General features: G+C 37.6%; 4 protein-coding genes across 5 annotated transcripts in view; 2 read left to right on the top strand and 2 right to left on the bottom strand.

Annotated features, from left to right (window-relative positions):
- Positions 1-24826, bottom strand: part of LOC120428233 (zinc finger protein 39-like) — a 487119-nt gene that overhangs the window by 324245 nt on the left and 138048 nt on the right. The gene's annotated exons all lie outside the window — the stretch shown is intronic.
- Positions 2945-3548, top strand: LOC120429988 (GSK3-beta interaction protein). Its single transcript, XM_039595081.2, has one exon. It carries the CDS (start codon positions 3033-3035, stop codon positions 3465-3467), a length of 435 nt encoding a protein of 144 aa, XP_039451015.1. The 5' UTR covers positions 2945-3032; the 3' UTR covers positions 3468-3548.
- LOC120429987 (zinc finger protein 277) lies at positions 3588-5097 on the bottom strand. The gene has a single exon (XM_039595080.2). It carries the CDS (start codon positions 5008-5010, stop codon positions 3655-3657), a length of 1356 nt encoding a protein of 451 aa, XP_039451014.1. The 5' UTR covers positions 5011-5097; the 3' UTR covers positions 3588-3654.
- Positions 9980-24826, top strand: part of LOC120429991 (uncharacterized) — a 38629-nt gene continuing 23782 nt past the window's right edge. The window contains exons 1-2 of one of the 2 annotated variants that reach the window (XM_052707343.1): positions 9980-10213; positions 10690-10913. The gene's annotated coding sequence lies outside the window, so the exon portion shown is untranslated. Of the gene's footprint in view, positions 10914-24826 lie in introns of both variants that reach the window. The other variant, XM_052707342.1, reaches the window with a different exon arrangement.

Here is a 24826-nt window from a genome sequence, read left to right as displayed (position 1 = left end):
TCTATAAAAATACACGATCTTTCATCAATGTGATTGGATTCCACGTAAGAGATTTTCCTTCTTGTGTTAATCGGTTGACTGCCAAATTTTACCATAAAGCAGAATGTTTGAAGAAGGGAAAACCTCAAGATAATAGAAAGCTTTTCAGACAATCAAGGTACTTTCTTGAAGTTTTCCCTTCATTAAAAATAAACATTCTGCTTTATAATAAAATTTGGTAGAATTTAGTCACAAAAGTCAACTGATATACACAAGAAGGGAAATCTCTTACACGAAATCCCATCACAATGATGAAAGACTGTTAATTTTTAAAGAAGGGAAAACCTTAAGGAAATACACATTATACTTTGATTTTCTGAAAGCTTTTTATTTTCTAGAGGTTTTCCCTTCTTTGAAAATAAACATTCTTCTTTATAGTGCAGAGTTCTGTAACGAAAAGCTAGGTAAAATTTAGTAGAATTAACAAAAAAAGAAAATTCTTATATGAAATCCCATTAGGGGAAATATACCCATTTTAATCACTCTAAGCCGTTCGACCAATTCTCATCACTTTTGCCGTTTTCCGCTAATAAATCAAAATGTTCAGATGTATCAACAATGGAGAGTTGCTTGCTCACTTTTATTTGAGCTATTTATTAGGGTAGGGTAGTCATCAATGAGACACTTTTGGTTTTCAACCTTCAACGATTATTCAAATTTTTTCATCAGCATGTTTTAATGAGCTTTTAGTTGCATTATCTTTCTTTTAATGTGCTCTAATATTGACCAAAATATGAGATCGATCCGACATCTACAGCCAGAGTTATTCAACTGTCTCATTGTAGACGCACTTGGCAGGAACAATGAGACAGCTGGGGAACAATGAGACACTCATGACATGTCATGACATCATGTTTTTGTATTGTTCAATTGCAGGTGACTTGCCTTGAACATTTTAGAGCAATTTTGCCAACATGAAACTTTTAATAACAAAAGTTATACTAAAAAGTATTTAAATTTTGTAAAATCCATATATTAATACCAAATAACTTTGTATTTTTGGTTAAATGAAGTTTAAACTCTATAAATATGCCAAAAATCACTTTTAATTCATGTTTTGAAAGATTTCCATCGATTTTGAAAAGTTTATTGAAGAAAAAACAAAGTGTCTCATTGTTACCCATGGGCTGAAATGAGTGGGGAACAATGAGACAGCCCTGGATTCTGGCTATATTCTAAATTTTGGCCAAATCTAATGAAAGGACATTGTAGCCCAACTTAATCCCTATGGAACGTCGAAAGAAATTTGAAGAAATATTATTTTTTGTGTAAACGGCAGCCTACGAGCGAAAAAGTTTTTTTTGTCCATAATTTACTTTTACACCCCAGAATCAAACATTTATGATTTACTTTTCAAGGGAGCGTCCATAACCAAAGCCACTAATATGGCAGACGTGTATCCAGTAGACACACCTTTCCCTCAAATATGAGCCTGATTGGTTGAAACTACGACTTGTGAGAGCCATTTTATCATTGTTCCCCGTGTCTCATTGATGACTACTCTACCCTACTACTTAAACACTTTATGTAAGCTGTAATTAATGATCAAAGTACTGATAGGCCAATAATAGAAATAGGATGAAAAAGGGTATAGTTCCCTTACTTTGATGAAAGATCTGTATTTTTTGAAAGAAGGGAAAACCTCAAGAAAATACACATTATACTTTGATCTTATGAAAGCTTTTATATTTTCTATAGGTGTTCCCTTCTTTGAAAATAATCGTTCTGCTTTATGGTAAAATTTGGTAGAATTTAGCCACAAAAGTCAACTGATTAACAAAAGAAGGGAAAATTATTATATAACAACACGTTGAAAGAATGTTAAAAACATATATTGTTTGTCTAATATCTATCGATCAACATTGTTACATCTCGTGGTGGTTAATAAAGTATTGGTTCAATTGTCAACTTGCTTGTTTCTATTGTTCGTGTCCGAACATTTTACTTTCTTTCTTATTATTCATGTATTTATCATTCATATTGTTGTCAAAATATCGAGTTCCTTCAATGTGACTAGGTCAAACCAACGGAGTACAAACTAAATAATTCTTAACCACAAGTAATCGAGTTGGCAAGATTCCAGCCATTGTCAAATCAGGTAATATAAAAAACTCATTTTTCCGGGAAATGTCCATTCCGGGAAACGTCCATTCCGGGAAATTTCATTCCGGATAACGTCCATTCCGGATAATGTCCATTCCGGATATCGTCCATTCCGGAAAACGTCCATTCCGGATAATGTCCATTCCGGAAAACGTCCATTCCGGGAAATGGAATTCCGGAAATTGTCATAGAATCGAATTTTAGAATTTTAGAATTTTAGAATTTTAGAATTTTAGAATTTTAGAATTTTAAAATTTTAGAATTTTAGAATTTTAGAATTTTAGAATTTTAGAATTTTAGAATTTTAGAATTTTAGAATTTTAGAATTTTAGAATTTTAGAATTTTAGAATTTTAGAATTTTAGAATTTTAGAATTTTAGAATTTTAGAATTTTAGAATTTTAGAATTTTAGAATTTTAGAATTTTAGAATTTTAGAATTTTAGAATTTTAGAATTTTAGAATTTTAGAATTTTAGAATTTTAGAATTTTAGAATTTTAGAATTTTAGAATTTTAGAATTTTAGAATTTTAGAATTTTAGAATTTTAGAATTTTAGAATTTTAGAATTTTGAAAATTCAGGTTTTTTTTAATTTCATAATTTTAGCCGTGTCACGCTCATACAAAAATGTTAAAATTTGTTTGGAAATTTTGTTACGAGGGGGTCAACAAATCTAGATTTTTGCGTTTCGTAATTGAAGAATTCTTCCTTAAGACCCTACTCGTTATTATTTTTTTGCTGATCGTGCAGCAAAAATGTCAAAATCATGTTATTGCTGCAGGGCCCAAACCGTTATGCGTTACCAAACTTTACTGTTTACTTTTCAACCGGGACCGAAAAATCCCAGAATGATTTGAAATTTAATTTGTAAAACAAAAATCAATTCCAACGATGGACTCCGCGTACGAAAAATACTACCCCGAGCAGGAGGACGTCATCGACTGGACGCGCGAGGCCACCGGCGTAATAGGGGACATTGTCCGGCACGTTGCCGTGGCCCAAATCTCCACCGTTTTGAAGCCCACCGACTCGGAGTCGTTCATCAACCTGCGCACGCTGGACGGGACGGAACTGTGCGTGAAGTTAAACTGCGAGGGTCTGCAGATTGTGGGCGATCGGTTCGACAGTGCCACGCTGGAGGACGACGGGGTGCGGTACGAGACGCCCTACTCGCTGCTTTCGGCCGTGAGTCCGGCTTACGTGCAGTCTTTTGGGAGCTGTTTGGCCGACGCGTTGAGCCGGGAGTTGCAGGAACGGCTGGTAGGTAATGGCGCGATGGTTGAGAGTTCTGAGGAGATCGGTGAAGGGCTTGAGGGGCCGGATTGAAGGGGTGATTCGGTAAGTTGGCTTTTAGCCTTTTAGTTAATTTTTTAACTTGTTTTATTTATTGAATAATGATTTTAGCTTGCAAGGCAATTCACAAGATTGAAAACATTTAATTTCTGATGACTTCCCAACTGTTTATTGATTAAGATTACCTTAGCAAAAATGTACAACAATTTATTAAGACTAACTACTCGAGTCGAAACTTCTCCAGCGAAAGCGATTCCGCGTCGGCGCTGACGTTCGCCGTCGGGCGTGGTTCCGAAATGACCACCGAGCTGTCGTCGGACAGGTCCGGGCTGTCGTCCTCCAGGTGGCACAGGAACTGGTCGTCCTCGTAGGTTGGAAAGAAGAATCCTGGCTGGTCCCAGTGCTGCTGTTCGCCAGTTCCGAAGTGGCCTTCCTGTTTCAGGTGTGCGTGGAGTTGGTCCTTGGAAGGGAATTCTTCTCGGCAGGTGACACATCGCAGGTCGTGCATCTGTCGTCGGATGTAGTTGACGATCTTGACTCGCTGGTAGAAGTTCAGCCCTACGACCTGGGCGTCAAAATCGAAGTTATGTTCCGTTTTCATGTGCGCTTTCAGGTCGTCGATTTGAGTTCGAGTGACTTCGCAGAACAAACAAGTCGTTGGCTGTTCCTCGCCGTACCAATCGGACCAATCCGAGTCTGAGTCTTCCGAGTGAAACGGAGAACTCTCCGGCTCGCGTGCCCTCACCGGGATCGGCTGTCTTACCGGAGGATTCACGCTGCCCTTCTTCAGCTTATCATTTCGGTAGTTTATCAAAAAGAACCTATCGTAAGCCTTGTTCTCCGGGTTGATCCGCTTGTGACCCTTCTTCCTCATGTGCTCCTTCAACGTAGGTCGGTCTTTAAACACCTTTTCACAGTACAGACAAATCAGCCGGTCCATCTTGTCCTGCACCACGTCCACAAGCTCATCCACAAACACCAAATTCTCGGCCTTCCCCAGCAGCAAAAAGTGCTTCGTATAAAGATGCTCAATAAACTCCGACCTCGTCGCCGCCACCAAATCACGACAGTACAAACAACCCCGGCCAAACCCGCGATCCGTCCGCTCAAACTGATGCCGCGCCAACACCAACTCCATCATCTCCCGCTTCAACCGCAGCCTCAGCTCGTAATCCATCGGCTCAATGTCGCTCAGCATAAAGTACTTCTCATCCCGCGCCGGCGTCCCATCCGGCAGCTGGTTCAGCAACATCGCCGAACAGTACCGCTCGAGCGCCCCCTCCACTCCCCGGAACCGTTCCGCCCAAAAGTTGCTATAACTCCCCAAGCAAGCGACCTCCCCCACATCCGCAATCACCAGCCGGTGCGCAACGAACAAATGGGCCAAATACTGGTTCCGGCCCTCCTCGACCCGAAGGTTGTACACCTCGTCGCAGAACATGCACCGGACGCGGTCATCCTCGTCGCACAGTCGGCTAGCCGGAGCGGAACCGTCCTTGGTGAAGTTCAGCGGACCGACCACGGTGCTCGTCGTTGACGATGGTTGGTCCTGGTTTGTACCGGATGTAGACGTCATCGTGGCATCCGGGCGGAAACGCAGATTGGAACCGATTCGCGATTCGGAATTTTACGTGATTTTCTTATTTTGGGGTGAAAAACAAAACAATCGCGAAAACGTGAGTGTATGACAGGTTGACAGGTTAATGTTTTTATTTTGGGCAGTGGTGCCAAACCTGGTATAATTTTTAATAGGGTCATTCATGTTGAATTACTGGAGTTTTTTTTAAGGTTCAATGTGGGTTCAATAAATCAAATTTGTATTTTGTTTAGCTTTTTGGGTGTTTTTGAAGACGCCTCATGCCAAGAATATTAAAAAACACACAAAAAGCAAAAAATATAAGTTTTATTGGATTTAAAAAAAACTGAATTGGGTCCTAAAATGAAGCTTTGATTGCTTATATTATTGTTTACATCGATAAAGCTTATTTTTCTGAGTACAATGATCCTTTGTACGACCACAAAGAGTTTAAAATTGATTTTTAAATCAATTTTGAAAAATTAACCTCGCGGTTCTTTTGACAGAAAAGGTCCTACTTGACAGCTCTTTCCAAGGGGACCTTAGTTGATCCATTGAAAAAATGTTGTCTTGTCAATTTTTTTTTTATTTTTTCACTAAAATAACAAAAAGTGATCAGAAATGGTTTTTAAGCGTGTTTTTAATCGTTGTACATACAAATTTACTTAGGGCTTTAGGACCCTATTCCGGATTTTTTCTAACATTTTGAATTATTATTAGATTATTAGTTTATTTTTATTTCTATGCTGTCCATTTTTATTTTTTTTAATGTTATTCAAGGGTGCGCAGCAAGGAAGTTTTTGTTTCCTTATTTCAAAATAGGGTCCTAAAGACATACACCCTTACCAATCATGATTTTCTGAGTTCAATATCCCATTTTTCATACGATTTTTTGAGTTCAGGTTAAGGTTCAGGTACTACAACCATAAAAATGGTTATATGGGTTGAACTGAAAAATTCGTATGAAAAGTGGGATATTGAACTCAGAAAATCATGATTTTTGGTAAGGGTGTATGTTAATTTGATTTACAATAGTAAAAAAAGCACGTTTAATTTAATAACCCATTTCCGATCCATTTTTTTCGCTTAAAAATAAGTTGACAAAACAGCAATTTTCGCTAGATTATATCCCTAGGATCGAGCTGTCAAGCTAGATACTTCCTGGCAAAGAAGGTCACAAAATTAATTTTTCAAAATTTAAAAATTCTAAAAAAAAATCAAAAAGGTATTACATTCATAAATTCTTTAATGCCGCCATCTAAGATTACAAAAAATCAAATTACTCTGGAGTATTGTTGAAATTCATATTTTAGAGACTCGAATCTTGAAAAAAAAAATCATAAATTTATGAACTTTATTCATGTTTTAATATATATTTTTTTGCAATTTCGCTGTAAAACTGTCAACTTTTCCTGTCCTTCTGGAGAAACGAAACGGCCTACTTTTCCCTACTCAAAATAACAGAATGGAAAATAATTCCTTTAAATAAATGGATGCTGAAAAGTTGAACTTTTCAACACTAGTATCTAAAAGTAATTTTTTTTAATATTTTTTGTTTTGAACGGTGAATTTACTTCTCGTCAACTCGTGGGGAGAAAAAAAAATTAAAAAAACTTAAAAAAATCAATGGAAATTTAAGTGCAATCTACTGAAATCAATTTAAAATGCATTCCCTTGCGTTTAGAATCATTTTTAGCATGTATGGGTTGATATAAAAATCTTTCAAACTTTTGAAAGTTTTCGATCTTTAGTATCTTTAGTTAGTTTTTTTTCGTTGAAATTTTTGTTTTCGTCGAATCTTACATTTTTTGAAAACTAATGATTGCAAAACAACTGAACTAGTGTAAAGTGCATTTTAAAACACTTTCTGCATTCAAATGTTGAGACTATGGCTTGTTATTTAATTTTGTTTTGCCACCCCTCTCGACGTCGGCCAGAGCCGATGAAATTTTTTTGCAATGGCCTTACATATAAATTTCTGATTTTTTAAATTTTTTGACAGCAATCTAAATTTTTATTTTTATTGTTCTATTTCACACCATTCTGAGCAAAAAGCAAAATCCTACCTTTTAATTTTCTGCTTTTGAAGAGGGTGCGTTTTGAGATCTGGTATTATTTTCATAGGTCTAGGGTTTTTTTTGTCGAAACATTTTTCCCTAACAGTGCTTCAACAAGCCTGCTAATTTTAACCTTAGATATACTGCCGCTCTAATCGTGTCCGTCCCATATGTAAAAACAGCAAGCCAAGAAAAACGCGTGTCAAAGTTGTCCCGCCCATAAGGCTACGTGTTAGAATTTCACGATAAAGTGGATTTTCTCCGGCTTTCTACAATAAAGTATTACATTTTATTGGTTTTTCTGATAGTTTACATGATTTTGAACCAAACACATTCAAAGTATGTTTACATTACAGCCGGAGGTTTGTTTGCATCAGGTTTCCTATCTCTTTCTAGCAAAAGTTTTTTGCAGGTGACTTCTAGCTGGTTTTTTTTACTGATCGCCCGATATGTCAGCCAACATACTTCACAGGGCTGTGGCAACTCGAGCTCGATTATTGTTTGCATCAGGACACTGTGACGAAAAGTTCGTCAGTTTTGGGTTAAATTATATTTCTATCACTGGGCCTAGAAAACCCTATAACGAAAAAAAATCAAGGGTTGTATTTTCAGCCGCATTCGAACAATTAAATCCAGATAATTTGATTTTTTCACCAAAACATATCACAAAAAACGTCCAACGCCACATTCCGCTTCTGTTCCTTTTCGTTTTTACCTAGGTATTTAAAAACGTGGGTTTTATTTATAGAAAACCTAGATGTTTGGGTATCAAAAGATCGAAAATTTTATGCCCTTTCCGATGCCACATAGAGTATACCTATGTATATAAATGCCCTTCTAGAAAATATTTAGTTTATGAGAAAAATCTCTACATTTTTTTTACTTTAAAAATCGGTAAAAATCAGGGCCCCGGCGATGGCCTGATATGAGCTACCGAACAACATTGGCAATATTGCGTCGTTTGTTTACAAACATAAAATTGTTTGTGGACGAACCGAAAAATTTACCTTTTTTTAAAAAAAATTTCAACCATTGTGCACTAACTTTAAGTTTACAAAACAGACAACATTTCCTTAAATTCTGGAACAGAAAAAAATATTACACTCAAACCCCGATGGGTTGACACCAACTGTTGTCAAATGAACGGGGTCACTTTTTAGTTTGACACCCCTTTTATACGGAGTTCACTCACACTATCAAACGTTTGTTTTGATAGTTTGCGTGAGCGCCGTGTAAAAAGTGACAGTTCGTTCGTATACCGCTTAAAGGGGTCTAGAAACAGCTTTACGAACAGCAGAACAAAGGAGAGGGAATGATTTTATGGGGCTTTTCTTCACCCTCTCTGGCTTGCTTTCGCTGCCGCTGCTGCCCATTTGATTGTTTTCTTGACAGGTTCCTTCCGAAGTGCGTATACCGCTTAAAGAACCGAGCCAGGAGATCTTAAGATTTTCCAAAAAATTTCTCTGTCGAGCAATTCAAAAGAGAGATGTGAGCCGGTAACATAGAGTGAAACTTTCCCAGCTGACATGGAATACTTCAAACAAGCAGCTTGATAGATAACTTTAACTCCATGTTGCACTTTTAATTTCTCGATTGCTGAGATAAAGCATTTTAATATTTTATTTTTCCATGTAAAGTATACTTTATAAATTGGGTCCTAAAATGAAGCTTAGATTGCTGATATTATTGTTTACAGCGATAAAGCTTATTTTTCTGAGTACAATGACCCTTTGTACGACCACAAAGAGTTTAAAATTGATTTTTAAATCAATTTTGAAAAATTAACCTCGTGGTCCTTCTTGACAGAAAAGCTCCTACTTGACAGTTCGTTCCAAGGGGACCTTAGTTGATCCATCGAAAAAATGTTGTCTTGTCAAAAAAAAATTACGTTATATTGAAAAAAAGTGATAAGAAATGGTTTTTATTCGTGTTTTTTACCGTTGTACAGAGAAACCTCTTTTTACGCGGTGGCGCTCCAAAACCATACAATATTTCTGCAAGCTTCAAAAAGTGTTTTGTAGATCTGAACAAAACCTACAAATTGTTTTACAAATATTGCAAAAATGTTGCGTCGTTCCCGAGAAATCGACAAATTAGGAAAACGTAACGCACCGCGTAAAAAGAGGTTTCTCTGTACATAAAAATTGACATAGGGCTTTAGTACCCAATTGGGTCCTAAAATGAAGCTTAGAATGCTGATATCTCGAGTTTTTTTTTTGAAAAGGTCCTATAAACAAAATTTAGATTTTTTGCTTATTGGGTGTTTTTAGAACCGCCTTGAGTCAAGGGTATTCAAAAACACTCAAAAAGCAAAAAATCAAAATTTTGTTTATTGGACCTTTTAAAAAAAAACTCGAGATATTATTGTTTACAGCGATAAAGCTTATTTTTCTGAGTACAATGACCCTTTGTACGACCACAAAGAGTTTAAAATGGATTTTTAAATCAATTTTGAAAAATTAACCTCGCGGTCCTTCTTGACAGAAAAGCTCCAACTTGACAGCTCGTTCCAAGGGGACCATAGTTGATCCATCGAAAAAATGTTGTCTAGTCAAAAAAAAAATTTGCGTTAAAATGAAAAATAGTGATCAGAAATGATTTTTAACCGTGTTTTTTACCGTTGTACATAAAAATTAACACGGGGCTTTAGTACGTACTAATTAAAATTCATCACCCTTGCAGCAAAAGCGTAACTCCTCAGGCCAACTTCTATTTTTGCCAAACAACCCCTGCTCCTCTCGAAATCCCCCATCGCTCTTTCTCTCTCCGCCCGACTCCGCTCAAAGGCGCGCGCGTCACGTTTCTCTCCTTTTCTCTCTCTCTTTCCCCCCACTGCATCATGCCGCCATTTTTGTCGTGTCGCGTCAAACGCCATGGCTTTTTGCTGCACGGGCCCCGCTCCCGCAAAACGTCAGTGCAAGACGAACGAACCTCGCCGCGGCATCGCCGCAGAAAACGTGTGTGCGTGCGCGAGATTTTCAACAACGCGAAGAAAATTTTTCTCCCGTCGCGAAAAAATCCACTTTTCGGCCGTGTACCGCCGCGGACCGTGACCACGGGTGGCATCGCCGTGCGCGCCAGGATTCGGGCCACCGGAAGCGACTGGAGTTGGCCGCGGAAGGGCGAGTTTTGAGGCTGAAAAGAAGGTGCCAAGTTTGGGGAGGATTTTTTTTTGTCTTTTCTTCTGACGAGCAGAGCAGCTTGACGGTGCGGTTTTTCGCCCTGGCCTGCTGGTCCCCGGGCGGAAGAGGCGGTGGGTGAGGACAACCGGAAGGGGGCGGTTGGAGGTCGCGGGACGGGTCGAGCAGTTACGTACTGCTGTGTCTTCTCGTGCTGCGGTCATTCCGGGGGGAAAAAGAGTGGAGTTTTTTTTGGCTGAAAATCGAAGGAACCCGTGAGTGGGGCGTTTTTTGGCGTGGTCACACGGAAGAATCTGTCAAAATCGGGCGATCCAAGCAAGCTGCTGGTGTGTTTTTGTTGTGTGTGTGTGCGCGTTGCTGAGAAAAAAAGATTCTTGAAGGGAACGCTAGCGTTACGCCTTCCGGGGGGAGAAGGTTCCGCCAGTGGCCAGAATTTCGTCATCGCAGGCAAATGTTACAACAATTTTTTTCTCCTTTTACAGCTCAGTGAAAAGTGATTATTATTGGTAAACAACAGTTACAGTGAAGTGTCGGAGGAGGTGGGAGGAAGAGGAAAAGGTGTCGTCTCCCCGCCGGGGGAAAGGGGGGGTAATAAATTGACGCAGGGAATGTGACCGAAAAATAAGCAGGATTCGAGCCAATTTGGATTAGTTGCTGAGGAGAAAATCCTGAAGAAAGAGGCAGCAAAGAAGGACGAAACAAATCGGTGAGTAATCTAATTGTTTTTCCCCTTGTGTTTTTATTGGGAGTATAAATATCGAGCTGCATTTATTATGCTTTATAATGAATACACAGAACACATGATACATACATTATTTTGGTTTTGTTTTCGCGTTGTTATTGTTGGAGGGTTTTCCGAGAAGTGCCGGGGCTAGGGCTCTCTGTTGGCAACCAACGAGCAAACCGGCGCTCGACTGGAAGCATAAACCTGCAAGGTTTGCACTTTTACGGGAGCACTAAATCGATGTGATTAGCGTTTTGTAGCGATAAAAAGGCTCGTTGAAAGCTTGGAAAGCAGAGGGAATTGTTTTGTTTGTGAAATAGCCGTTTAGTATTTCAAATTGCTTTATAGGTTCTACTCTAAGGAACTGAAATTTTCAGGGGTTGTTTGTACGTATAAAACTAGCATCTGGGCTAACTCTAGGTCAGCGAAAAGCAAAAATCTTTAAAAAGATGTAACTTAAACTAATTTAAAAATAAATTCAACGTTCAAAATGCATCTAAAAAAATGCAACAAAATTAAGGCTGAAGCGTCTCAAGTGGTAAAATCCAAAGGGAGCATCTTCATTAAAAAATAGCACAATTTTTAAACCCAAATAAAAAAGTGTTCCATCCAGGTATCAACTCGATTCGACCTGGAACTTGTATGGAATATCTGGGACTACCAGTTGTGACTGAGAACGTTTTGAGTAAGGCAGTTTAACAGATTTTATAGACACTTTTCCTTTAAGTGAATTTTAGTGAATCCCTACACGGTGTGTTTCTTAAAACTATAACTTAAGATACAAAAATAATCGGCAAGTCTCACATTTGGCACCTTGAAAGAAGGGCTCTTACCCGATATTTGGAGGGGTCTGTCTAAATATTTCTTCGGGGGCTCTTAAAAAAAGTTGCTTTTTAAAAGATTTTTTGAAGATTTCATTTGACTCGTCGTGTGTCTGTCAGCTTTCTATCATTCTTTAAGATAGGGGAAATATATCCATTTTAAGCCGGTCGTGTTTGAATGATGCTGAATAATCTGGAGTGTTCCTTGAAATTTACTATAACCAAGTACACCAATGAGTAGAGCAACCTTTTGAAAACATTTCTGATTATTTTCACTTTTATTAAAAGTTATGCTATTCCTTTTACGAGCACTTAAAAAAAATATTTCCCAAATGCACTTTAAACAGTCGAGCGCATTGGGCCACGCCCATTTTCCAATTTTCAGCTTAGTTCTTTTTTCTTCCAGCGCTCTTTTGGGTTTGCTTAGTGCTGCCAAACTTGATGAAATTTTAAGCGAATACTCACGAAAAGTAGCATTTATAGAGAAAATTTCCTGGCATCACTGGCTCATTCCAACAGGCGCTGCTTGTGGTGTTGGTGGCCACCCTTTGTTCTTTCTTTGCCTTCGCTTCTCGCTTGGTTTTCTTCAGCCTTTGATTGGAATGGGTAGTCAAAATCTAAACGTCAAAAGACTTGACGCGTTTGTTTTTTTTTTTTTTGATGGCGCTTGCTAATTATTAACATGTTTCGGGATTATTTTTCAAGTGAGTGACTAACTAATGTGCAAAAGAACATGTTGCCGGTAGTTGGAAGCAATTTTGTATCTTAAGCGCTTTGAAATCGTTAGCGCAAGTGAAAGGATATTGATGGCGACTTTCGTTAAACAGTTAACCTCTGATCTTGCGTGTGGATGTGTGTGCCACCAAAATGATGAGAAATGGTCTCCCAAAATAGAAATTATGATCAAAAGTGCATTCAATTTGATCTTTTTGGCCAGTAAATGGCATAAATTTGCGTGCTTACTCGAGGCGGTGCTGTTGCTGGTGAGTTTATAGCCTAAATAGTATTTTTATAGTTTTAATCGAGCATAATACTCTTCAGATGACGAAGATAGGTGTTTGATTAGGAAGGGTATATTTCCCCTAACTCAAAAATCCAAGCTGGAAACCCCAATACGACCGAATTTTTTTTTTTCTTCGTATAATTTATTATGACAATACAGCAACAAATATCCCGAATACACATTTGAGCCTAAAACACTGCTATAGTTGGAGTATTTTATTGGAAAAAACTGGTACATACCCTAACACTAGATTTGAATGCATGTTTCTATTAAATTATAAAAATTGCAGCTTTGCAAAAATGGTTCCTCACCGCTGCTGATTGAGGTGCTTGAAAACATTATATTTTGTAAATTAGCAGTTACTACTTCACCTGTGTCAACAGTGGAGTTTATAAATCTTTCAAAGTTGGTTTTATAAGTCTTTACTCAGGGTGGCCACTCAAGTCGGGAAATCGAAAAAGTCGGGAATTCTCCGAAATTCGCAAAAAAATCGGGAAAAGGTCGGGAAAAGCATATTCTTTTGATTTTTTTTTTAATCTTGAAAATTATTTTGTACAATTTTCAATTTAAATACACTCAATACTTCCTTAAGAACTTACATTAAATTTAACGGTGCACATCAACGAGAGCTTTTGCACCCAGATTTTTATTACAGACATTTTAGTATCTTCACAGCTACGGGTACTACCGAAATAGTTTTTTATTCATCCCTCAAAGTACTGTCCATAAAGCAATTTACAACGTTGTTGCTGGATTGGGTCCGCAAGTTTGAAAATTCTGGAATAAGAAGACAACACCTTCCTTCGTTGCTGTGCACTCTTAAGCAGGGCTTGCGAAATTTCGACTTTTTTGGTGATAGCTGACAGAACACTCCAATCGTCTTCACCACGACAACCTGATTTTTACATTCTACTTTTGTTCGTTTCACACACAAAGGAATGAGTGCTACGCAAAGTCACTCACACAATCATTGACTTCCCTCCAGGAGAAAAATCGCTTGGAGAGCGTTCGTTTGACATTCTACCGAGATTCCGATCATCTCTCCAATGATAGCAATCATATGACTCCTGTCACCACGCAGCATACATTAGGAAGAGAGAGACAAAAACGAGAGAAAGAGAAAGAGCACGTTGTCTCGTTCGGGCGGCTGCTTGAGCTTGAGGCATTTTTCGTTCGTTTTTGCTTCGTGTTTACGTTCACTGACCGAATATCGAGCAGTCCCATTCAGTGATAGATCCCTTTGCAAGCATTGCTCTTAAGGTTCCTTTCACTATTTCAATCTATTTGAGAATGAAGCGGTTATTTAAGCCATTAAAAATTCCAAATAAATGTTAGATGCAATGATTTTTATGAGGTAATAGCCATCTTAAAACAACACCAAAGTTATTGAAAAACTTACATAAAAATAAAGCCTAATTTTGACGATTAGGGCCAGCGTAAGGTAATGATTCTGTTTCATTTTATCACATTGATTGAATGTTTGAAAAAGATTGAAACTTGAGTTTGAAGGTTTTTTTGCGGTAAATATTTTTTTATTGTTTAACTAAATTCATTAAGTCATTTCCAATATTTTTTTTACAAATGTTTCCCTTAAATATCGAATAATATCCAATCGTTATTCGTTCTGAATGAAAAAAAAAAAAATGGAAAAGAAAGTTGTTTTCCAAGACATGCATTGGAAGTCATTTTTGGCACATTTATCGAGTTTTAAATACATTTAACCAAATATATAAAGCTATTTGGTATAAATAAAAGGGTTTTTTTTAATTTATAAATACTTTTTATGGTAAACTTCTGTCAATTGAAGTTACAAGTTGGCAACATTACTTTAGAATGTCCAAGACAAGTCACCTGCAATGATGCAACACAAAACCATGATGTTAAGGGTGCACAGCAACCAAGGAAGTTTTTATCTTTCTATTCCAAAATTGTCAAACTTGCAGACCCAATCCTGCAACAATCCGATTTTAAAAATAGTCAAACTTTGTTGTAAAATGTTTTGAATAAAAAATTATATTGATAGTTCCTGTAGTTTTAAAGATACAGTCGATCCTCCGGTTGTCAATATCCAAGGGACCGTCGAGGAAGAGAAGCATCAGTTTACAGAATGATGCAAAATGATGACTCGATTGAAAATACTTTTTTCTTGATACCCAGCTATGGGAGGGAAACATGGCAACGTTCAACAAACAAAAACAAACAAATGTCAGACACCCTTCAAAGCTTCGTTACGCAAAGAAAAATGTCTATGCAAGCCATGAGAATGTAAAATTATTGACAACCGGAAGAGATTTCTAAGGCTTCGCTTCGCTTCGCTTCGCTAGGAGACGGTGATTTTAGCGGATTGCAGACTGGATTTTCGCCATGTGATGTGATGATTGTCTAAGCCCAAGTTGCCTAGGAATCGATAATTGGGAATAGAACCAATTCCACCTGAACCAGATTCTCACCACCATGGCAGCCGTCCATTGCCGGCCGCTCCCATCTCCACCGCGCACCAGGGACAAGGAAAGGGAATTGGAAGACGGGAAGTGTTGATGCTCCACTTTTTTAAGAGTATTAAGGGAAAATCTCCACGGTATCCTCAAGTAAGTTTCGCTTGGAGTTGGACGGTTTTTGGGAAGGTGAATGGTCTGAGGAGCCACCCTAGGCGAGTGGTAACGACCGTTGCATTGTTGTTCGAATTCTTCGTGTGTTCTCATTTCTAATGGGAAAGCTTTCAATTCTTCTCATCTCTTATTGGATGAATTCTATCAGTCGCCCAGGCTATTTATAGCGAGGTATTTTTAGATTCAATTTCAACTGCGCTTGCAATCTTGCATGCAATCTTGTTTAAGTTCTGATGTTCAGCTTGCATTCAATTTGATTCTTTGTCCGATTCTTGGATTCAACTATACCAGTCTAAGTCCTACTAAAGCTACTAATGCTCCACGGTAAAGTGGAAAGCATTTTTGCTTGCCAATCCTAAGGACAGGGGATCGAACCCCGCCGTGAGCTGAAGTTTTTCATTAATTCTCCAAATTCAATGAGTCCAGAACTTTCTCGTTGGGAGCAGATGGGTATCGAACCCAGAACCATTCGCTTATAAAGCGAACATCGTAACCATTCAGCCACGACCGCTCCTCCAACCGGAAGAGATTTCTAAGGCAAATAGAATCCAAGGGACCGTCGAGGAAGAGATCCTTCAAGCAAGAGAAAATATGGAGGAATGAAGAGAATCGAAGTGTGCAGTTTGAAGGGACTGAAGTATTCATCGGTGCAAAAAGCTTTAGTTGATGTGCACCGTTAAGCTCGAAATGTATTGATTTTCGTAGAGTGTCTCATTGTTCCTGCCAAGTGCGTCTACAATGAGACAGTTGAATAACTCTGGCTGTAGAGGTCGGATCGATCTCATATTTTAGTCAATGTTAGAACACTTTTATAGAAAGAAAATGCAACAAAAAGTGCATTATAAAATTATGGTGAAAAAATAAATACAAAAATCATTGAAAGTTGAAACCAAAAGTATCTCATTGATGCCTACGCTACCCTACCCATTTTGTATGACCAGCCCCCAAATTTTTTTGGAGACTTGTATGGAAAACGAGTAATGCAAATTTGCTTCTTTTGACATAAGGAATCCATGGACATACGAAAAAAAAAAGTGAAAGCATATGCATATTCCGGAAGTGTCCCCAAACGTCAACCGGTTCTGGAGTGACCAGGGTAGGTCGGAGAGCAACGACATCACCAACGATTGTCATATATTTCAATTTCATGAATATTGATTGATATGCAACATGATGGGTTTTCATTAAAATTGTCTAGTGGGTCGTTCTCTGGGTTTCCAGAAACTGGTTCCAGGTTACCCAGAATAAGTTTGCACAGTGGCTCGTGGTGGTCTAAAAATAGCGACGCCATCCCCCTATTTCTACGCTGACTAGCCGAGCGCGAGGTACCTCAGCTTTTATCGGCAAGCCCCGCCCTGAAGAACGTTTGCATCAATCGGATTCAAAACGTTATTTAGAACTTCTGAACTCTTGTCAAATGGACAAGGACCCAGCGCGTATATAGTTGGTAGGGGAAATATACCCATTTTAATCACTCTAAGCCGTTCGACCAATTCTCATCACTTTTCCGTTTTCCGCTATAAAATCAACATTTTCAGATGTTTCAACAATGGAGAGTTGCTTGCTCACTTTTATTTGAGGTATTTATCACTATGGAACAGCCAAAAACACTTTATGAAAGCTTTAATTCATGATCAAAGTGCTGATAGGCCGATAATAGAAATAGGCTGAGAAAGGGTATAGTTCCCCTAGTATGTAACAGTATTCCTAATTCCAGTTATAGCTCACCAAGTCGCGATGGCCTAGTGGTTAGCATTTTTGCTTACCGATCCAAAGGACGGGGGATCGAATCCCGACTCGAGCGACTTTGATTTTTCGTTCATGTTCAGAGTTTCAAGATTTATATTTCCTATACTTTCTCGCTGGGAGCAGATGGGAATCGAACCCAGGACCATTCGCTTACAAAGCGAACACCGTAACAAGTCAGCGACGGCCGTTCCCTCCTAGCGAATTTGCTAACTCTCGCAAAATCAATCACTAAAATCAAATAAACCAACTTGGCGCGTAAACTATTGGGCAGCTGAGCTGACTACCAAAAAAAAAAAAAAAAAAAAAAATACACGAATAATAAAGCACGTTTAAGAAGGGGTAAACATATCCACACAAAGCTCTGTTCCGTTTCGGCAAAAGCCGGCTGACCGCTGCCGCACTGACCTTGAGTTCCACTGACTAACTCCCCTATTTTAATTGCTTCACCGCTCCTCCCACCTACCTACCCCCTATTTTGGAGCAAAACGATGCATGAATTCCAAACCAGCATGTGGTAGATTTGGGCAGCAGCAGGTTAAAGCATGGTGGTGGTGGTGTTTGTGGCAGCATGGTCAAATTACATGAAGAGTCACGAAAAGAAAAAAAAACACTCCAAACTGGTTCTTCGCGCCGGATTGGAACATGTGGGTTTTTGTTTGGAATACGTTTTTTGAGTGTGTGAGTGTTAACTATTTTGCATATTTTCTTAAAACTCAAAAATGCTTTCGGTTTAGTTCCACTCCAGCAATTTCATACCTTCCAGAATTATGAAACATCACTAAAATTCAACAATTTTATCAAAATATGTAAAAAAAAGTGTTAGAAAATTGATTAATTTTGTGTGATCTTATTGTATAGCATATTGTAATTAATTTAAATATAATTTTAAACCAAAATTACAAAACATAGTTAGATGATGGATTCTAGGAATAAGTATTAATCGAACAGCGTTTTCACAAGAGCAATTCCATGTCAAATAGGGAATCGGTTGTACCCGACCCACTCCGATTTCAATGAAACTTTGTAGACATGTTATCCTAGGCATATATAAGCCATTTTTGTGTATATGAAGCCAGTTACACTCGATAATGACATTTGAGAAGGGCGCAAGTGTTTTAAATATTTTTGTATTTCGTAATTTAAATGTTGCTGTATCTCGAAGCCGTTGCATCGTATCAAAAAGTTGTCAAAGACAAACTTGTAGGAAATTTGACGGGCTTTTTGAAAAAAATACACTGAAAGAAAAAAACATTCCACTTTAATGAGATTTTTTGATTTTTAAGTTTAAAAGTCAAATTTGAAGGTGAGCCCACGATTTTTTTTCGTTCAAAATTTTTGTGAAGATAGCCTAAGATGTTACAAAAAGACTCACGAAAAATGCAGGATGGAGCAACTCACCTAAAAAAAATACAAAAATCATTTACTGAAACTGTTTTTTTGTAAAGAAAAACGAAAAAAAAAATGTTTTTTTTAATTGTGTTGTAAAAACGTTGCAGCATTTGCAAATAAATATTAAAAGTTCAAATTTTACCTGATATGGTTCAATGACAGTGAGATCAGGCAAAACAGTGCATTCAAAATTACCCAATAAATATTCCTTAAACAAACAATAGATTGTTCAAGGTATTGATTATCTCAAAATCGTATAAAATTATAAAAATAATTCATCTTACAGAACACCAGGTAGTAATTATTGATCAGCACGACTGAGTGCTTCTAGCATATGCTAGTGTAGCTAATTTAGGTAATTTCAAATACTCAAAACTTTAAAATTCGATATCTCTGGAACGAAACATATTCCTTTCTGTCGATAAGTGATTCTTATGTAAAATTGGATGGGGAATATGATGGTGAGGTCAAATTTAAAAAAATAAATAGGGCTGTTTTGAGATACGGCCATTCAAAGTTTTCAATTGCGCAATACAGGCAGAAAAAATATCTTAATCCAAATTTTGATCACGGAAATGGATTCTACGTCCAATTTCCTTCAAAATTGAGTCTAAGACCGACTCTCTAAAAATTGTGGTTTCTGAGTTATCGTCGTTTGAAAATAGGGGTTTCGCTCAAAAATCGCCAAAAAGTCGATTTTTTGGGAGGGTACAAAAATAGAGGGGGTGGTCCGATTTGGATGAAATTCGGGATTTTTGCATGTTTTGATAGTCTCAACAGCTCTGCCAAATTTGAGCAGAATCGGAGATGGTAATTTTCAAATGCTGTTCCGCTTTAGCTGGAATGACCCATATATTTTTTTTAATTAGTGTCCATGTTTGCCCACTTTTGAAAAAAAAAGTTTTTGAGGGGCTGAGAAACTTCTCTATATTTGGCTTTTTTGAACTTGGATGATACGACCCTTAGTTGCTGAGATATTGCCATCAAATCAAAAAAATCAAACCATCCACATTAACGACCCCCGGGTCTTTTGTGGTCTCTATTGCAAGTTTCTGCTCGAACCTAGGAGTCCGAAGGCTTGAATGGGGAGAGCACCCAAACCTCTTTCTACTCCAAGGAACCTTTGGATTGCGAGTCCAACCGCCGCCAGCGATTCCACCGGAGTTTGCCATGCAAAGGTTTGAAAACAGAAAAAAACCCACCATTTTCTAATGTCGATATCTCAGCAACTAATGGTCCGAATTTTAATGTAAAAAAATGAAACATTCGTGAAATTTTCCGATTTTTGAAAATAATATTTTAATCAAGCCTTACCCGACAAACTTCGTTCTGCCTTTTTTTTTCGTTTGTTGACGTTTTTAACTTTTTTGCTTATTCAGCCTCCTGTGATCAAAATTTGATTTTACGTAACTTTTCCCATACAATCTGCAGATTTTCCGGAATCGGTTCCAGAGTGGCCAAAGTTGTAACTTTTTGGCGTAAGAACCTTCCTTGGACTTAGGGGCAGGGGGGCAGAATGGCCCGCCTAAGTAAAATGCGCAAAAAACCATAGAAAAATATACAAATTTATGAATTCAGTGTAATAGGCTTATGCTTTGGGATGTTCGCTTCAATGTTGTATACTTGGTTGATGAAATTTTTTAGCTTAAAACTATTTTTAATGCAATTTAAAAAAATGTTTTTCGACTGCTTTTCCAGGGTGCGGGGCAGAATGGGCCATCCTGCGGGGCAGAATGGGCCATCCTGCGGGGCAGAATGGGCCACCTTAGAAAACAAGCCATTTTGTCTAATAAAACGTTGAAGGGAGATTATAAATGACTTAAGGGACCTTTTTTACATAGTTTCCATAAAGTTAGACCACTTTAATGAAAAAAGTCACTTACCAAAACAAACATTTTTGAAAATAGTTTTTATGTGTTGAAATAAGACACTATTTTTACAAATAAGTATCATAACAAATAAAAATCAACTAATGTTGCATTAAACGTGATTTGTGAACCTACCAGGAGCGACATAATCCATTTAACCAAAATTTCATAACTTTTGATTGTTTTTATAAGGCAGGAAAAGGGTGGTCCATTCTGCCCCCAAGTGGATTTTAATTTAACACTTCCACCACCAAGCCTCTAAATGATTTGAAGGTTCCGTTGTTGTTTGATTACCTTCGTAATAGCTCCTGATAACATTATTAACAAACTTTTTCAAACAATTTAACTTTCGAGAACGCTTATTTAAGAACCTCTAAATAAACAACATTTACATAGTTTTATCAATAAATTTAAATTTTTGCTCATAATTCGAAAAATACAATGAATTCAAACGTCGTTTTCGGTGTGGTGATGTTATTTGACGTCTTTTATAAGACCCTTGCCTTACGGTTGGTCTAAATCCATTCTAAGGCCCAAAACCAAGGGTGGTCCATTCTGCCCCATGGTCCATTCTGCCCCCGCTCCCCTGCCCCTATACGAACCCAACGCAACAAAGAGAAACTCGATCCGACGTTCCGTGTTGAATTGATTCGCGTTCGAACAAAACCGTCGATTTTTTATATATATATATATATAGATATTTTTAAATCAAGACTTACAGTTTGAAAGGGCCAAACATTCAATATTACGCCCTTTTGAAATTTTAGTCTTGATTTATAATTTTTGAAAATATTGTTTTCGAAAAGATCGGAAAATTTCACGAATGTCTCTTTTTTTAACATTCAAATTCGGACCATTAGTTGCTGAGATATCGATATTAGAAAATGGTGGGTTGGAATTTTTCTGTTTTTAAACCTTTGCATGGCAATATCTCAGCAACTAAGGGTCGTATCAACAAAATTCAAAAAAGCAAAATATAAAGAGTTTTCTCAGCTTTTTAATTATTTTTTTTCAAAAGTGGGCGCCCATGTTTACTAATTTTAAAAATGAATAACTGCGACTATTTTCAAAAAAGTTACTTGAAAATGGCTTTAACTTGAAAACGGTGCACTTTATCAAAACTTCACCAGGGACCATCCACAAACCACGTGGACACTTTTTTGGAAATCCCAACCCCTCCCCCCCCCGCCCCCCCCCCTCGTGGACAATTGTCCATACAAAAAAAACTTTTTTCAGAGAATTGCTCTATAGCGAAAAGTTAAATTTCTAGATAATTCCGTTCCTGCTCAGTAAATATGTTAAAATTTTGTAAAACTTCCGGAAAAAAGCAGGAAAATAATAAAATTATCAAAAGATAATCGTGACTTATTGTAGAATAGATCCGAGCCGAACCAGCGCCTATGGCTGAAAGGCTCGTTAATAAAGACAACTAACTAACTTATTGTAGAATAGCCAAAAACATTTGAAAAAAGTATAAATATTGATGGGTTTTATCCCTTATCCCCGAATCCCACATTCCCGAATCCCATATCCCTGAAAGTCATTTCCCCGAAAATTCCACATCCCCGAAAATCATTTTCCCGAAAAATCCATATCCCCGAATGTCATTTACCCGAATGGCCTTGGCCATTTTACCGAACTGTCGTTTTCCCGAATTTACATATACCCGAATGGTTACTTCACCGAAAAATCAATTTTCCCGAATGATAACCTTGATATAAACTAAATTGTTATTTAGGATTTTTTTTATAAAAGTATGACGTTAATATTAAATTCTCCTACGTGTTTTTTAAGATTTAAAAAAAAACAAATAACCGCAGAAGGCCATCCATAAACCACGCTGATGCTTCAAGAGTGCGGGGTATTGAGATCATCCACATTTCATAAAAAAAAGAATTTTTTTTGCAGCGGCAATTTTTAGCAAAGGTCAATTTTCCAAAACGGTATCTACGTGGTAAGGATTGAACAGCAACGATAGCTTGGGTCTCGTGGCGCAGGGGTAGCGGCTTCGGCTGCCGATCCCGATGATGCTATGAGACGCGGGTTCGATTCCCGCCTTATCCACTGAGCTTCTATCGGATGGTGAAGTAAAACGTCGGTCCCGGTTTCTCCTGTCTCGTCAGAGGCGCTGGAGCAGAAATCCCACGTTAGAGGAAGGCCATGCCCCGGGGGGCGTAGTGCCAATAGTTTCGTTTCGTTTTTCGTTTCGATAGCTTTATGCGACGACTCGATGCGCAGGATTCAGTTTGTTGTAGATTTTGTTTAACTGAACTGATTAGTCTTTATCAATTTTGGCTCGATGAAGGCTATGAATATTTTTATTTTTTTATTTTTTTGCGTCCAATTCGAGTTCTGCGACCAACCTTTTTAATCAAATCTAAATAGTTGATTATTGGATTACAAAATGCATTTTTTGAATATTTCATCACCGTCATTTTAGATTTAAAATTACTAAATCACTTTAAAGTAGTTTAGGGGGCTATACTTAAGCCCGACAGCAAAAAAAAGACGACTATTTTTTTATTTTATTTGATTATCCGAAGTGAACTTTTGACAAGGCCTTCGAATAATCGAGTCTTGACTGTATTTTGATTTTAAACTAAATGCATTTTTTGCGAAATGATCAATGTATCAAATCGACGTTGTTGTGTTATCTTGTCGTTTGTCGCTTTTTGACGTGGCGTAGAGCCAAATACGTTTTGTTTAGTTGACCATTCTGTGCATTGTCCCGAAGTTTGGTTGATTTTGGTTGCCAAGGTCCCGAGTAGAGGGTGACGAGCGGGAATTCCCGGGAAAAATTTCCCGGGAAATCGACCATTTTTGGACCTCTCGATTCCCGGGAAATTTGGTCGAGAGTCCCGGGAAATTTTATACTTATAAATATCGAAGCAAAATTTTATAAACTAATCAGAAAAACATTCGAAAATTCGAAATGGTTTAAAACATTGGATGTTAACTTGTCGAATGTTCCAATAACTATAATTGAGAAGAGCCCAAAAATGCAAACCCTACAATTTACTATAAAGCATACTTAGCAGTTACATCCCAGAAATGAATTATAAAGCTTTTTATTTGTATTAGGGAAAACCCTTTGCAGAAAGTTCAATTTCCATATCCTCTCTCCTGATGTCAATTAGTCATATGGTGTTTCGCATCAACCTCAATATTAGTATATATATATAAAAAATTTCGACGGTTTTGTTCGAACGCGAATCAGTTCAATACGGAGCGTCGGATCGAGGCGCTCTTTGTTGCGTTGGGTTCGTATAAGCCCAAGGAAGGTTCTTACGCTAACTGACACTTTGGCCACTCTGGAACCGATTCCGGAAAATCTGCAGATTGTATGGAAAAAGTTGCGTAAAATCTAAATTGATCATAGGAGGCTGAACAAGGAAAAAGCTAAAAACGTCAACAAACGAAAAAAGGAAAAGACGAAGTTTTTCGGGTAAGGCTTGTTAGTATATATTTTGGAAGAAAAATCTCTGGCAATTTGTAAAGATTGCCTTAATCTTTGTTATGGTCCGCCAATTGTGAACAATCAGGTTTTCCTAATAGATGTAAATATTTCTTCAATGAATATTTTTAGTTATGTATTTGTTATGTATCATATTGCAGAAATCCCAATACTGGGAAATAATATATTTGTCATTTTTTTTACTTCACAAAAATCTAATAACAAGTTCATGCAACAAGCTTGTGCAACTTTTAAAAATCACTCTGTGCGAATTAAGACTCGTAAACATTTTAAACTACAATTTTGAGTCCCAAAAAACTCAGAACCCGATCTTGTATTTGAAGATTCAAAAAAAAAATTCTAAAGCTTGAAATAGTTCCTTGAAATAATGAGACTATTAAAAAAAAACGTTTCTTTTAATAAGTATGAATGAATTGTAACTGAATTCATTGAAAAGAAACAAATTTATGACCTTTCCCTTTTAAATTGTTAGCACTATTGGCAAACTAAAAAAACTCCCGGGTCCCGGGAATTCCCGGGAAATGTCCAAATTCAACTCTCGATTCCCGGGAAATTCAAAATCTCGAGAATCGTCACCCTCTAGTCCCGAGTAACAATTACAATTTTTTGCGGTAGTCGGGCCTGAACGTGTGTCAAACACGTTCTGACCTGAAATCCCTTTGGCCAGTTGTCGCACTTACATCAATTTAAATATTCAAAATTCAAGTGAAGCTCGGAATTTTTTGAACGTTCAATTGTGAACATGATACTTTATTGATCGCTACTTCCCCGAACCTGGTCAGGCGGGTATGGCCAATTTAAAAAGGGAAGTAAAATAATTCTTATAACAAAATAGGCTCAAAATTACCTCATACAAGGTTGTTTTTTTTTTAAATTACGGCGATGAAATAATCCTATTTCATTACTTTGTAACGTTTCGGTGAACAAATTCCACCAGAACCATTCTTTGGTCGATGTTTTGCAATACTCAGGGGTAATATT

This window comes from Culex pipiens, chromosome 2, assembly GCF_016801865.2.
Source record: "Culex pipiens pallens isolate TS chromosome 2, TS_CPP_V2, whole genome shotgun sequence".
NCBI classification, from domain to species: domain Eukaryota; kingdom Metazoa; phylum Arthropoda; class Insecta; order Diptera; family Culicidae; genus Culex; species Culex pipiens.
Note: the sequence above shows the minus strand (reverse complement) of the source record. Positions and strands in the feature narration are given on the sequence as shown.

Excerpts from the sequence above, each read along its gene's own strand:
- LOC120429988 (XM_039595081.2), top strand. The coding sequence starts at position 3,033 with ATGGACTCCGCGTACGAAAAATACTACCCCGAGCAGGAGGACGTCATC.
- LOC120429987 (XM_039595080.2), bottom strand. The coding sequence starts at position 5,010 with ATGACGTCTACATCCGGTACAAACCAGGACCAACCATCGTCAACGACG.